Raw genomic sequence first — 15417 nt, 5'->3', positions numbered from 1 at the left:
CTCACTGGCCGGGATTAAGAGGGAGCTCGAAGCTGCCGGCTATCATTTTCAATGCAGGTGGTAACAGTTCTTTTAATTAACTCATCAAACGTGAAGTATACCAGAAGCGGGGGTATCACTGCGTCTACACACAACTCTGACATCATCTGATTTTAACAAGTTTACTAAAACGACAGTCATGGCCTTGACAATACTGAATGCAAAATACTGGTGTACACAGATTTTACAGACGGCTCCCGAGAGCCGGGTCACAGAAGAAGGTTTAACAGATGGGAGAGGCCTGAGGGAAGGCAAGCACACTGATTTTATTGAGAAAAAAGCTTATATACTGTAGGGTTGCTGAAGTTTAATAAATAAAGGTCAACTTATAATATATAAAAACAATATAAACATTTATATGCTACATGCATATCATATAATTTAAAGTAATAATTTATATATGGGGAGAGATGCCAATTCATGTTCTTCCGATTTTTCTCGACAAGGCACACACACAGGAAGTGTCTATCCGTATCCATCGCCAGCCTACGAGTTTATTGTTTTCTGACGTCAGTGCTCGGACGTACGTTTGGGACGTTTTGCACTGAGAGTTCCAGTGTTTGTCGTCGATCCCCCTGCAACCGTTCTTGACAGGCCTGGCTTCTTTACATCTCGTCTCATAAAAATATTGTTTGACAGGAGAGTTGCCGGTTTTAATCTCCCCCAGCACCGTGACCTGGTGTCCCCGAATGTCGATGGCTGATGACTTGTCGGTCACCCACAGACTCTCGCTGTCACACACGGAGTACTCCCCTCGGTGGCTCTTGTGCTCCGCGTACCTCTTCCGCCGCGATGTTCTGTTGGCCGCCACGGGGTTGCCCACGTAATCCTCCATGAGATACAAGGGCGGGGGCTCCAAGGGCGTGCTGTCACTCAGCAGGACCCGGGGTGAGTTGTAGCGTCTCTGTTGCCGCAGCAGCTCGGTGTCCATGGCAATCATTGGCTGGAATTCCGCCCTGGCGGGCTCTCCCCGCGCCGGCTCCTGGGGGGCGTCTGCTTTGGGCAGGGTGCTCTGGTAGTTTTCCTTAACGTCCACCATCTGCTTGGAGAGCTTGTTTTTCAAAATATCTGCCTGGATCAGCTTAATAATCAGGGAATTGAGTGAGTCTTCTGGCAAACTCCTCTGATCCATGTTGTTCCCTTGGATGCCACGGAGATAAGCGAGAAATATCACATAAAACAAGATGGACATCACCTTGTTCACCTGTAAGAGCTGAAAAGGAAACACAGGTGTTACTAGCAGGCTGTGGCAGCTGAGTCCACGTCATTCGGGGACCAGCCACCTGTGAGAGCGGGAGAGCCAGGCATCACCACCCTCGGCGAGCACCCGAACTCTGGATGTCCAGACAAGGTTGTCTGTTTCTTCCCCGACCCTGGGAAACACTGCTTTAATACAAGCCCTCTGAATCTCTAAGGCACCTTCTCTCCTCGACTTTCACATGCCTTCACTCAACAATCTTTCTTCTAGCATTGTGGTTGTGTGACAGGGCAAGAGATGTTCTCTGTGTCTGCATGTGGGTTGTGTAAGTGAGAGAGAGAGGACAAAATCATTTTTTAACAAAGTACCAAAAACGTTAATGGAGAGAATATGGTATAGGGCGTTTAAATCTCTTTCTAGGACCAGGCCACAAGGAGCATGAGAGGCTGAGGCAGGATGAGGAGGCCGCTCCGGTCTGGTCTCTGCTTTCTCTCCTGGACAGACAGCACCTACTGCATCTGCATCTGAAGTCTACTATATCTGCAGCCTTCTGTTGTGTGTGGACGATGTCCTTCTGCTTCTTTAAATATCACTTGAGCCTGGAAAGACCATCGCCCACTTCACCTTGGCAAATTATGAAGAAATTGAACCTGAAAATTATAAACACGTGTTTACAGTCTTTTATCATCAGCAGTAGCCTTGCAATTGTCTCAAGAAGTATAGCTCTACTGTCTCCCGTCCCCGGCCAATGCAGCCCCTGGGGTCTCTCAAAGGAATGAACACCCTGAGGCTGGGGGCTGGGTCAGCTGCCTCTATACTGTGGCGCATCCCTGGCCGGGCCAGGCCCGGTGGAATCATTCTCCTACCCCTGTAAATGAACATATGGGGCCACAGCCCACTCTGTGCAAGGGGCCTGAGTTTCGGGGTGCTCTGCCAAGCTCCCCAATGGACATGCTTCCCCAGGGCACCTAGTTGCTTCTTGGACACCTCCCTCACAAGGCAGCAGCCCTGCCAAAGCTCTACTTGCGAAGATGGAGATGCAGCAACAATCAGCTCAGATTAATGGGCTGGACTTGCCCTGAATAGCAAGATTCCTCGTTGATTAATTTTTTCTTGCTTGGTTTTTTAAAGTTTCCATTACAAACTGTTTCTTTTAGTGGTTCTATTTCTAATTCTCTCATCTAGCGTAAGTGGCATTTTAACCGATCAACGCTCTCATCCCGTTGCCACAGTGGAACCTCAGCACAGGGTTTCTGTTGAGTCCTGGTGGAATTACACGGCTGATCTTGAGACAGCTTCCTTGCTGGTCTCTCCCTCACTAGAGCAAAGCCCAGATTTTCCAAAGCTTGGCGCTCTCCAACCTCTCCGGGGGGTGGGGGGGGGTGCGGAGTGGTGGCTACGCTAGTGACATGACCTGTCCCCTGTGATTCACGTCACCTGCCTGGAGGAATTCACTCTTTAATGACCATTGCTACCACCTCACTGGCCGCCAGGGGAACATCGTTTCCTCTTTAAAGCTCTGTCTAAAATGGAAAATAAAAACCCTTCCCTCCGTTCACCTTTGGTATTTCCAGACTTTGCTAAACCTAGGGGGAAAAAAGAAGGGAAATAAACAAAGGTGACACAAGAGATAGAAAAGCAGTCCAGCTTACCAAGTACCCACGTCCGAGCCTGCCCTGCCAACCTGCTCCCAGGACTCACAGCCGTGGCCACTTCCTGTCTTGTCTGAAGAACCGCTCTCCTGTCCCCAGGGGCCAACAGCGGCGCAGGCACTTTGCTCCAACTTCCTCCTCCCACCTCCTGGCTTGTCTCTCTGACAAGGGATCATCTTCCTTCCATGGGAACCCCTCTCTGGACCACTGAGTCCTTTAAGGTCAAAGATGAGGGGAGCCTAACTTTGCTGACCAGCCCTAGAGATTGCCCTAGGAACTGTATGATCCTAGGAAGATGGTTCCCACAGGCTAACTCATCTCCCTCCCATTCTGGATATGAGTGACATTTCCTTCATCCTGCGGGACCAACAAAACAAAACTTGAACAACCCCAGAAGTACGGCATACACGCAACTAGAATTATACCTCCCTCTCCCCATCAAAATAGAATAGAGCTGCAATAAAATAATTTGGGACTGAGAGTCTATCAAAAAACAATTTATTAAATCACCCCAAAGTCCAGCCTTCGTAAGCTAAGAATATACAGGCTGTCTGCTCCCAGGGAAACAGATCAGGTGTGGTCAGCGGAGAGGTCCCAGGTAGAAGCAGAGTCAATGTATAGATGTGTAAGGTACTGACAAGGGTGAGTTGATAGGAAGGATGATGGATGATGCTGATTGACTGGGGATGCAAAAGGAAATCACTTTACGGGCGGTGGCCTGCATATGGAACCAAAAGGTATTAGAAGGAGGAGAGCGTTCAATCCAACTCCTTCATTTTATAGATGATGAAAACCTCATCCGCAGTTTAAAGAAGAGGAGAGACACACCTGGGTAGGGAGGGGTCCTTTGCACTCCAGGCCCAACCTCTCCTTTCAGCTTATTAAGATCAGGCTCACACGCCCCGTGTTCGGCCCCATTCACCGTTCAAAAGCTGCTTGAATAAGCTTTACGACCCCCGCGCATGTGCTGTTGCCCTCACCTTCACCCTTTCAACACCTCTCCTGCTGACACTGGCCCAGTCTTCAGTGCTGGTTCAAACGCTAACTTTTCCACGATGCTCTCCGAGAGCAGCGACCACTGCTTCCTCTGCATTCCTGCACCATGTTTCCAGAATGGCTGGGGTGGTAGGTATCACATCCCTTATGGCATTACATGGCTTCTTCACTAGATTCTTTCTTCTCGGAGGCCACAAACCCCTTCCTTCCCGTGTGTGTCTGCGCCTCTCCCTTGTGTCCACGCCGCAGTGAACACAGGTGGAGGTGAGGTCCGGGTGCAGTGAGTCAGAGAGAGAAGTGAGGGTGGCTGAAGGCAGAACCAGCCACAAAATTTGCAGGGCACAGTGCAAAAATTATTCAGAGGCGGGATAGTGGCAGGAAGCATGAACTTGTTTGAGCCAATGCTTTGAGCCCCCAGGCGCATGCTCCATTGTCCCATTGGACCTCACTTACAGAACACACATTCAAAGATAAAATTCTTAAGAATTTCAGGAGGATGACCAGATAGCATTAAACCCTAAGTGTGGGGGTCCCTTTCTGAGTGCAGGACCCTGTGCAAAGGCAGCAATTGCAAGTCCATGGAGCCAGCCCTGGATTCAGGGACTAAGACATTCCATCTCAGTGAAACGGTTTGAAGGTAAGAGTAGAAATCCACTTTTGGTCAGGAGGGATGCGCAAAGCCCAGAGAGCACTGTGCGGCAGGGGGTCCTGTTGAGAGCTGTGGACAGGAGCTGTGATGTCAGCGACAATCTGGCGGGGAGAGCCTGGGGTTATGGAACATGAAAGAGCCCTTGAGACTGCCTGCTCTCCCCTTCCGGGAAGCCGCGACCAAGGAGCGGTGAACTAAACGGGGGGCCATGGGAGGGGTCAGGATCAATAGGGAGGAATATTTTATCACTGATGTTGCTAAGAACTGCCAAGCACTGATCCTAAAAAGTAGACTGACTTTTACTTGATTTTATTATTGTTTTTAAATTCTCTACAGACAATATGACTGCTTGTACCTGGGTGGACTGTTCCTACCACCCAACCCGGGTGTGCGCATTTGGTTGATTACAATGCGGATCTCCTGATTCTTTGAAAAAACCCTCCCCCTTCTCGGGTCCCAAGCACGCAAACTCAGCACAAAGAAATCAGGCCACCACTGTTGCAGGTGGTGTGGGACAAATGGAAAAGATCTATAATATAAAAAGTTCCCAAAATGCCCCTTAGCGTAGGTCCTACCCATTTCTGGATCTGTACTGTTTCTTATCAACAAATCCAAAAACCTGCCACGATACTTTGGAATAAGTAATGTGAGTAAATCATCTGCAGGTTGGTTTCCAAACTATTTGAAGGCTGCATTAAAACCCAGCAGGCTTCCTGTGAACTCCACTTTGATAGTCTTTTTTAGCTTTTTCATAGAGAGCGAGCCCAAGAATGTTGCTAGTAGAACTTGCCAAAACACAGACGTTTAAAGCTGCAAAAGACTCTACAAGACCTCTTCCTTTTTAGAAATAAGGAAACCGAGGCCTGGAGTGGTGGCAAGGTGAGTTGTGTAAGGTCAGACTGCTAAATCTCGGCTGAGGGTGATGGAGGACACTCAGTTCTTAAGTGCAACAAAAACCATGTGGCTTGTGCGTAATCATGATTATTGTGGGTGTAAATAATGAAATCTATACGAAAGCACTTAGCACAGTATTTGGCACATAGTGATACACTGGAAATGTTCAGTGAACGTGAACCTGAATTATCTGTGACAGCAGAGATGATGAACGCCTGCCCTCTGTGAACACATGGAAGGTACCAGAGAACTGGTTTCCTGGAGTGCGGTGGTGAAAAAGGATAGGCAGTGCCAGCTCGACCCAGGCAAGGCACACCAGTGAATTCTCCAGTTGAGAGAGACTTTCATGCTCCTTCTCTGGTGGTCACTGTAGTTTATAAAGACTCTCATTTAAGCAACTGACCTATTGTGTTCTCATTGTCACTATGTCCCCTCTTTGATGATGGGGCCATGTCTTTTTCATCCACACGTGCCTGATGCCTAGCACAAGGCTGGACTGTTGCAGAGTCTCAATGTCTATTTGTTGAATGAGTGCCTACTACGATCAAGACCCACCCAAGACACTGGCCTGAGGTCCTGTATGGCCTTCTGCTAAGCCTGGTTTGGAAGCCAATCAACTCTGCCTTCTTTTCCCAAAGAAAATACAGGCCCTGGCTCTGAAGTAGGCCATGGTCCCCAGGCTCTTCTTGGCTATAATTGGAAAAAGACCTGTTAAAGACCTCAGTAAAACCCCTTCCTACCCTCTCCCCAGTGCCCGTTTCCCCTGCTCAGAGTTTTCCAGATCCTGACCAACTTGCATATGCTATTTCCCTCACTTAGAAATGCTTTCCCACATATGGTGTTTTCTCAGTCCCTGGAGCAACATTCCTACAAGGTTTCACCATCCCTCAAAATACTCAAAAGAGAGCAATTTCTGATTCCTCCTTTTTGGCTCAGTTTACAATACACACATAGCGTTTTCGGGTATTCGGGAAGCAGCTGAAATGGAAAAGGAAGCTGGGCTGGAGAGTGGCACAGGACCTGAGCCCCTAGCAGGCACCCGTGCCTGTCCTGTCACATAAAGAGATGGGGGCTGTACCCCCTGAGTTCCAACTGAGCTCTCCAGGCCTGGCTCCCTGACACAGGAGCACCTCCTCCAGGCCATGTACCATCGCTTACTGCACGTGTGCGGGGTAAATTTTTAGCCTGGTGAGAGGGGGAGCACCAAGAACAAAAACGCTATGTGCCAGGGACTGACATACATTAAATCTTTAATCTTGATGACGACTCCTCTGAGGTAGCTGCTTCCATTTCCCATTTCAGACGAGGCACCACATGGTTTAGGAACTGGCTAACAAGCAGCAGAGCCAGGGTTTGACCAGTCTGGCTCCAGAGTTGATGCTCTTAACAATTATATTGTGCTGTCTCTCTGTCTGTCCCTGCTCTCAAAGAGCCCAGAGGAAGCTCCAGTTCCAAGCCTGGAGCCAGGACAGCTGCCACCCTGCAGGTTAAGCACCACCCCCTCCACGAAGCCTCAGATCCAGGCAGCATCTCCAGGGACTTGCAGCCACCACTCCTGTCCCCTCCTCCCCATATGCCCTCGGGAACTGTCCCCATGAAAAGAAACAAAATTCAGCTGACTCCTGTCCCTCCTGGGCCTGCTGTTCTCTGAGGTCAGGCCCTCTGCAGGTCAGCCGTCCCTGCAGAGGCCATGTGTTGTAGTGGACACAGCACCGGACATACCTCCTCAAGCCCTGGGTTTGGCACCAGCCCTGGAAACCAGGGGGACTTACAGAGGAGGCATAAAGCCTCTGTTCTAGCTTTCCTCAGGGAGAAGGCATCAGATCCAATGTGGAGCCATTTTTTTAATTTGCCAAGTTTTAAATATGCAAATTCAAGAGATTTTGTTATTTCTGGTCCAGCCACATCCTCTGGAGGCAAATGCATTCTCTGGCTGGGGTTAACGAGGACACAGTCCAGCTGCATCCAGACGGGCCTAATTCTTTGGAGAATTTCTGCAGCTATGACATGGTCTCTGACTAGTGCTAAGGGCTCAGAAGACCACATCCTGCCAGATAACGCTAATATCTTGTTCAGGGAATGGAAAGGGAGAGAGTTGGGAAAGCAACAGATGTAAAGTAGAATGACACAAGGGGAAGGAACGTGGTGGAAATATTAAAGGAAGGCCATAAAGACTGGCAAAACTTGTTCCCCGTATCTTAATTGCAAAATTAATGCAAACTGGCTTTGTTCTGAACACAGGTCTTGAGGCCTTAAAATTAGTCTGTGGGGCCACATGAAGATGTTCTGACCCATAACACGGCTGGGAGCTGGGAGAGAGAGATCCTGGCGGAGCCTGCACTGGGGATTGGTCTGGTTTTGGTTAATCTCTTTATTAATGATCCGGAAGCAGGAGAGAGGAAAAAGCGGCAGATTAATTAAAAGGCACAGATGACGTTCAAAGGGAAGGTGCTGCAAACGGCGCTGAGGACAGACCAATTATTCCCCAGCGCCCGGGGCGGGGGGGGCAACCTGGAAACAGCATGTGAGATTCAAACTGGAAACATGTAGGTTAACTCACTGGGGGCAAGATGAATCCAAAACCAACACGGGAGGGAAATGCTTGTAAAAGGATGAAGGGAAGGAGTGACTTGGAATGGCTACAAGGAGTAAATGAGAAATGAACTCACATGAACAGGGCTGTGCGCGTTTCCACGGCACCGTCTCCCCTATGCGCTTTTCTAAAACCCGCCTCGTTCACTCTTAGCACACCTCTGGAGTGGTGGCAACTATCACAGTCCCTGTCTTAGGAAGCACACAAATACATAAATTGAGCTTTAAAGAGGGCAAGCAATAGATCTGGGGGCAGGGAGCGAGTCACCAAAAGATGCTGATGAGCATGCTTGAAATTCCTCCAAACCAAAAGTGAGGAGTGATCTCGAGCAGGGAGGGCCGCCCTCTCTGTGCCAGATTTGGTGGCACCTCCTTGGAGGACCCCTAGCCCCTGGGCAGGTCTGCATCTACGCAGTCCAAACCGGCAAGAGCAGAGGCAGGCAGATGATTCCTATCTTCTTTAAAAATTCCTCATTCTGCATAGTTCCTCTTTAGAGCTTAAGTAACTCAGGGTTCTGAGACCGACTGACATGGACAACCCTTGGCCCCAGATCTGGAGAAGGACCAGGTCCTCAATTTTCAGGAGATGCCGGCCTCCCAGCAGAAACAAGGCACACCGTCAACAGGGGAGGCATATTCCAGGATGAAACAAAATGAAATAGAGAAACTCAGAAGGTTGACTCGCCTCCTTCAGAAAGGCATTTCTGAAACGGGTCCCTCTTAGAGGCCAGACAATGAGAAATAGAGACCTCTGAACCGACAAGGAGTCTCTGTCCAGAAACAAGCTCAGTGCGCTGAGAGGGAAGTCGAAAGCTGTGAGTTGGCTTTGCATAGCTGTTGGGACAGCAACTTTACATTGTTCAAAGCACACCCTCCTGTGGCCTGAGGCAGTGAAAGACGAAGGTATGGCGCATGTCAAAACAACGTGAACCAGCAGCTCCAGGAGGAAGGTGGTACAGCGATGCCCCAGGCCAAGGAACCCTCTGTCTTGGCCCCGTCTTGGCAAAGAGATCTGAAAGGAGCTTGGTATGCTGACACAAGCCCCAGGAAACTCAGATTTACTTCATCCTTTGCATACTGCAAACTCTCATTTCATGGCCAGAGGGTGGACAAGGAAGCATCTGCGGAGAAAATTTGTCAATACAGCTACTGGCCATTATGGTATTTATCTAGTAAATTTAGATTCTTTGTTCGGGGCACTAATGCTCATCCACCACGTGCATGAAGGTGTGCATGCATGGGCTTGTGCACGGGTGCACACACATGCACACACCCTATAGCCCCCCCAAGACGAGGATGGGTGACAGTCAGCTTACTTCCAAATTATTGTATCATTTAATATTCTAAGACGTGATTTCGGTTTATTTTCTGCAGCTAGGTTAACTCCACTTTCCAAATGTGAAATCACACAAGGGAGGGCTGCTACAGTTACACAGAGGGTTGGGGGTACAGCTGGTGTTAAACTCTCAGCATCGGAATGACTGCCCCAAGTCAACTTTTCTGTTTTGGATTTATGCCTCATGTTTGCAGTGGGTTTATGTGTCAAGCATATGCATTACCTGCGAAGTGCTATATAGCTGTAAGTTAATATTATTACAAAGTAGGGACTGCTGAGTAATTGATGTTTAATAATTATAATAAGTAATGGTGATGATGATATGTATCTTGTTTACCCAGCTGAGAATGGGTCTCAAAGTGGCAGAATAAAGCAGTTGGTTTTATCTTGAGAACTGGAGGCTAAGGGGAATCCCAAAGCATGACTTCCATCCACTCTGATGCCTCTTCCGAACCAAGACCACAGCTGGCTTGGCAACGCCCAAACCTTGACTGTGCATCAACCAGAGCAGCAGCAGCAAGGCCGGGATCAGCTCAAACCATAATGGTTTGGCCCTCAGAGACATGGCCGCGGTAAGTGTGGTCAGATGGCAGCCTTCCTCCTCCAGGCTTGGCGATCAGGCCTGAGTCAGATACAGCCAACCTTCTTTCATGAGGACAAGGGATTGGCAAACGGGCCGTGGCTGTATTTGGTCTGGATCTCCTTTCCAGGAAACCACGATGTCTGAAGACTCCAAGGGCCAAGGCTTCCTGCCACGCTGCTGGGCGTCTCTCCCTTCTGCTCACCCTGGCCACCATCATTCACCTGAACACTCTCACAGACCAGGAAACTGAGGCAGGAGAGACGTCTATGTGTGCTTTTCTGAGCCTCCTCTCCCCAACACCTGAAGGGATGCTGGGATGTGCACACAAAAAGAAAATCAATCTTCCACCCAAACTGGAGTACGTGGTAGGCACTTCATAAACGTCATGATTCCAGTCCCAAACAGTCTACTGACTCTCGTTCTGGGCAGCTGAGAGAGACGAAAAAGCAACCAGAAGCTTGTCCTCTGGAAGAAATTTTGGCACCAACACTCTGAGCCCAAAACTGTGTTTAATCACAGACACAGTAATAATCATCGTTTCTAATAACAGCTAGCACTTACTGAGCCGTGCCATATGCTAGAGATTTTGTGGGACACTTCACGTGGATTACCTCAATGAATCCTCACAGAGACGATATTCTCTCCACTTTTCAGCTGAGGAAACTGAGGCTCAGAGGGATTAAGTCATTTTGTCTGAGATCATACATCAATTGAGAGGCAGAGCCAGGATTCAAACCCCTGTCTGTGTGGTCCCACAGGTCTTACCAGTAATACCTCCCATTACACTCCAGAGAGTCTAAGGCACCTGCCACCTGCCTGCAGTGAACTAGCAGCGAGCACCATGCTGATGTGTTAATGCTGCTTTCCTTTTTGACGGAAAGAGACAACCAAGACTGGTGCTCTGAAGTGGAAAGAGGACATTTCACAGTGTACAGCTGGCATCACCAATTCAAGTGGCTGGAAAGCATGTCTACGTAACATGGGGCTAATGGGCTCATTTATCTACGCTTTAGTTCCTCCAAATGTAAACTATTCCTCTCCTCTTTCCTTATGGGATGGCAAAGAAGACCAAGAACGCTGGGATCCTTTTTGAAAACGGAGAGATTTTCGGAGGTGAGACAGATTTCTGATTACGTGGTTTTCATAGATTTGAGTTGATTCGCGGTTGGTAAGGAGAGACAAAATGACGTGGACTCTCAGCACACCTCCTGCTCCAATTTGTGAATAAAAACCAACTCTGCCACCAGCCAGCTTTGTGGCCACGGGAGGATCGCTGCTGCTCTAGGGGTCTCCACCCCTAACGCTGTTTCTCCGTGCTACTGCGACTCGGGACAGGACTGCCCCTCATTGTTCAGTTTTGTCCCGCACACATGAAGCTCTGGCTCCCATCTACTAAATATCAATCGTGTCCCCCAGTCATTGTGACAACCGAAAAAAGGCACTCACACTTTTCCACATACCATCTGGGGGACCTGATCCCTCCTGGTTAAGAATCACATAATGCTCATAATGCTCATGGACTAAGGCAGTGGTTCTGAACCATTTTTGGATCTTCGACCCTTTTTAACATGTGATAAAAGCTGAAGAATCTTTCCCCTAAAAAACACACATACTAACATAAGAGAAAACTTTTGCAAAAAAATCTCAAGGCAGTTCACAGACTCCCTAAAGCCCAGTGATTCTAGGAGAAGAATTCTTGAACTAAAGAGTCCCAAAGGTGCTTTCTAGCTAGAATACTCCATGCTTCTATTACTCTCTGCCATCCTTGAGTTATTTCTTCACTAGATCAAATAATTCTCATTACCAGTCTCATTTTATGGGCCTCCCTGTTTCTCTGTGTCCCTTTGAAGCTACGCAGAGGCGGGCACTAGCATCCTAACATACTAGGATTCTCCTGTAATGGGAAGGCTATGGCGGGAATGTGACCTGCCTGGAATGAAGCAAGAAATTAGTGGAAGAGCCAGAACTAGAACCCAGCTCCCCAGAGGACCAGCCCTCTGCTACAGAGCAGTATATTTAAGAACAGGAGGGGAACCTGCCCACAGAGCTCATCTGCCTGCAGGGCTTCTCTAGAAGACATAGGGATCCCACGTGAGCCTGACCAACATGGCACGTTTACCAATACACTATGAGATGGCTGGGGCTCCTGTAGCCTGAGCTAGCCTAAGAGGTAGCCCATGGAGGCAGAATCCTTCCCTTCTTCCTTTTACAAATATCTGTGTAGCATCAGCACCGTCATCTGTAACATCCACATCCCTCAAGGGCTTTGGAATTTCATACATTTTCCTTTCTATCTTTCATCTTGCCACCACTCTGGATGACTTTGCCTCCAACCTGATGGCTTTCAAATTCCTTTGCTCCCTGTTCCTCAGTGCCCTCAAGAGCAGTGCTTTCCATTATGTTTGAACACTCATCTGTTTCAGAAGAGCTTCTCTCCATTCCAGCCAACTGCCATTGTGACTCTAAGGATGCTGAGCACTGAGTGTGGCTGCACATTCTCTCAGGAGGAAAAGCTGGAGGTGGCAGGACTGCAGGGCAGTCGCCGGCCACTGGCCTAGGGAGACATCCCTGGACGCCTGAGAGAGGACATTTAAGACAAATCGAGTCTCTCTCCATATGTCAGACAGCACAGGTGGGTAAATTCATTACTCTACAAGAGGGTCTATCCAGAAAATACACTGGGGCAAGATTTTGTGCACAAGCACGTTGCTAGTTTAGAACAGGGCTGCTGATTTTTGATGCTCCTCCCATCTGGAGGTGGTGTCTACGTGCCCTCCACTTGTCTTGGGGAGTTTGTGGTTATTTTGACCCATCCAGTATAGTGGAAGCAATACTGTGACCTCCAAGGCTAGGCTATAAGAGGCCATGCAGTTTCCGCCTATTGGAGCCCCGAGCGGCCGTGTGAGTTGTCTGACAGTCCCGAGGCCACCACGCTGGAGGGGCTCCCCAGGTCTTCCCGTCAGCCCTGCCAAGGCTGGCAAGTGAAGCTGGCCTGGTTAATCCATGCAAGCCCATCAGTCAATTAAATACCACCAAGTGACCTCTGTCAAGCCGCACGGCACCAAAGAATCACCCAACACAGCTCCACCCAAATTCCTGACCCACAAAATCATAAAGAAATGAAAAAATAGCTATAGTTTTATGCCACCAAGTTTGGGGAGATTTGTTACACAGCAAAAGCTAAGCAAACACCTAGGGCTGGAAACCCTACAGAGAGTTCGGGTTAGGGGTGTCATCTTTAAGTGTCAATGATGACAGGGCATTAAATTTGCTCAGAAGAGTCTGGGTAAATTCCTGGAGGGTGGATCTAAGATGAAGCTCCAGGATAATTACTGAGGTGTACTAACTTCTTGAGGCTGGAGCACAGGAGTGGGAAAGTCCCCTGGAGGCGTCAACCACCTGAAGGTGCTCTTGGTAAGGAGCTGCGGTGCCAGCGGGCCGGCTGCCAAGGGGCAAAGCAGAGGCGTGAAGCCACTCTCTACTCTTTAAGACTTCATGGTGAGTGACTGTGTGTGTGTGTGTGTGTGTGTGTGTGTGTGAGAGAGAGAGAGAGAGAGAGAGACAGGGAGGGACGGAGGAGGAGAGGCAGGCAAGTCTTTCTTGAACAGAGGGTTTCAGCTGAGTTAAAGGCCCCTGGACAGGTGGCTTTTTGACCTTCTGGGGAAAAACAGGGGGAGTGGGGGAGAATGCCCTCCCCCAAAGCCACCACTACTGTAGTCCCAGAAGGGTCTGCACTTAGACCCATGTTAGAACCCACTCCCCCCTGCCACTCTCCCCGGAGCTAGCGAAATCCCGCTGCCAGCTTCCATTTCCTTCCTGCCGGCCAGGGAGATGGATGTGCTGGCTCTGCAGACAGCGTGGACAGCCACGGGCCAGGCACCGTGGGAAAGCATGAGGCATGAGCATTCGGTTTCAGAAAGTGATTCCTGGCAGCGATGCAAAGGTCCACGAAACAGGCCATGATGCACAGGCCATTTGTACCTTGTCCCAGGAGTGGTCGGGGGCAATGGCCAGCAGCACTCTGCCATGAGAGGCCGGGAAAAGGAGCAATTCCAACCAACACAAGTGCCATGGGGAAGTAGGCCAGGTAGTGTGTGCGCCAGACTGTGTGTAAGTGTGTCTGTATGTGTGTGAATGTGTGTGAGTGTGTCTGTGTGTGCGTGTGTGTGCACATCTGTGTGGTATGTCAGGAGAGGGATGCTGAGAAGGGGAGAAAACCCAAGGTTCAGCGGGGTCCAGAGGCTGGCTGCTCCTCCTAGCTGTCCCCGTTAGTCAGAGGGAGACCTTGGACGAGCTTTTCTTCCGTCCTCCCGGGCATCAGTTTGCTCTTCTATAAAGTGAGGGAATCAGAGTGAATCATCCCGCATCACTCCAGTGCTAGCAGTCTGCCTACCCACAGGGCGTCTAAAACGAGGCTCTGGCTTGATGCTCTCTCTCTGGTCCTCTTGGACACGGAAGAGTGACAGACAGATGGCTCTGGGGGTCCTACGTACCACCCCCTCACACACACGCCCCACCAGCTCTGCTCATTTGAAGTCAGGCACACGGCTCCAGTGGCCTTCGTGGGTCCCTATGAATTGGAAACATGTAAGGACAAGCCAGGGAGAGGCCTGGGAAATAGAAGGAGAAACTCTGGGTCAAGTTTGCATTTCTCATTATTTTTCCAACCCTTCTCAAATTCCTTTTGTTTAGAAACCTCCTTGCGTTTCTGAAGGCTTCCCCCTCCCCCATCCCACCCTGAAAAAGTCTAGGAGCTCCTCCAGCCTGTAACCCTGCCGGCTAACACGTTCCATATGTCGGTCACTCTGCACGAAATGTCTGCACTCCCTTTTCTGGTCACCTCCTCCGTGGTCTCTGCACACTGCTTCTCCCCAGAGCGGCCCACCAAGCCCCTCCTGAGCCCTCAAGTCCAGAAGCATGGCTTTGGATCAGGCTGGCACACGCTGTGCTTTCCCTCCCAGGTCAATTCCCACTTAGGATTCCTGCAGATTTGCCTCCTGGGTGCCCCAGAGTGGGCTTGCCTTCGCTCCAGCCGGCCGCCCGCCGTCGCGGACAGCTGCAGGGAGACCCTCCTTATGAGCTGGGCCTAACTGAGCAGTGCTCTCACTGAGCTTGCCACATTATTTGCTTGGAGCATGCTTCCACGGCAAGGCAACACAGCTTCTATTGTCTTCCTTTCCCACCCCCTCCTCCCGTGGCTACCCACCGTGGTAAATAAAGGCGGAAGAGATTATTCCAACATAACTTCCAATGCTCCTTCTGCAGATGCAAACAGACCTTCCATCGCTCCCTGCCTGCTCTCCACCCCACGCACCCGCCTGCATCCAGCCCCCTCTGATGCATCTTCGGATGATTGAGCTTGACTCTTAAAAAACGCATTGTGCAGCTTCACTCTACTTTTTGTGGGTTCCAAAAAGACAGAGAAAAGGTGAGTTTCTGCAGCTTGGAGAAGTTGAGCTGAAAGGGCTGAAGATGACT

At 49.6% G+C, this 15417-nt stretch overlaps 1 protein-coding gene across 5 annotated transcripts in view; it reads right to left on the bottom strand.

Moving 5' to 3' along the window:
* Positions 1–147: 147 nt before the first annotated feature.
* The window catches only part of NTF3 (neurotrophin 3), a 67020-nt gene continuing 51750 nt past the window's right edge, over positions 148–15417 (bottom strand). For 4 of the 5 annotated variants that reach the window (XM_070618943.1, XM_070618944.1, XM_070618942.1 and 1 more), the window contains exon 2: positions 148–1252. In XM_070618943.1, coding sequence (XP_070475044.1) covers positions 458–1252 — 795 coding nt within the window. In that variant the 3' untranslated portion in view covers positions 148–457. Of the gene's footprint in view, positions 1253–3869; positions 4636–15417 lie in introns of those variants that run through there. The other variant, XM_070618945.1, reaches the window with a different exon arrangement.

This window comes from Equus przewalskii, chromosome 5, assembly GCF_037783145.1.
Source record: "Equus przewalskii isolate Varuska chromosome 5, EquPr2, whole genome shotgun sequence".
In the NCBI taxonomy this organism is placed as follows: domain Eukaryota; kingdom Metazoa; phylum Chordata; class Mammalia; order Perissodactyla; family Equidae; genus Equus; species Equus przewalskii.
Note: the sequence above shows the minus strand (reverse complement) of the source record. Positions and strands in the feature narration are given on the sequence as shown.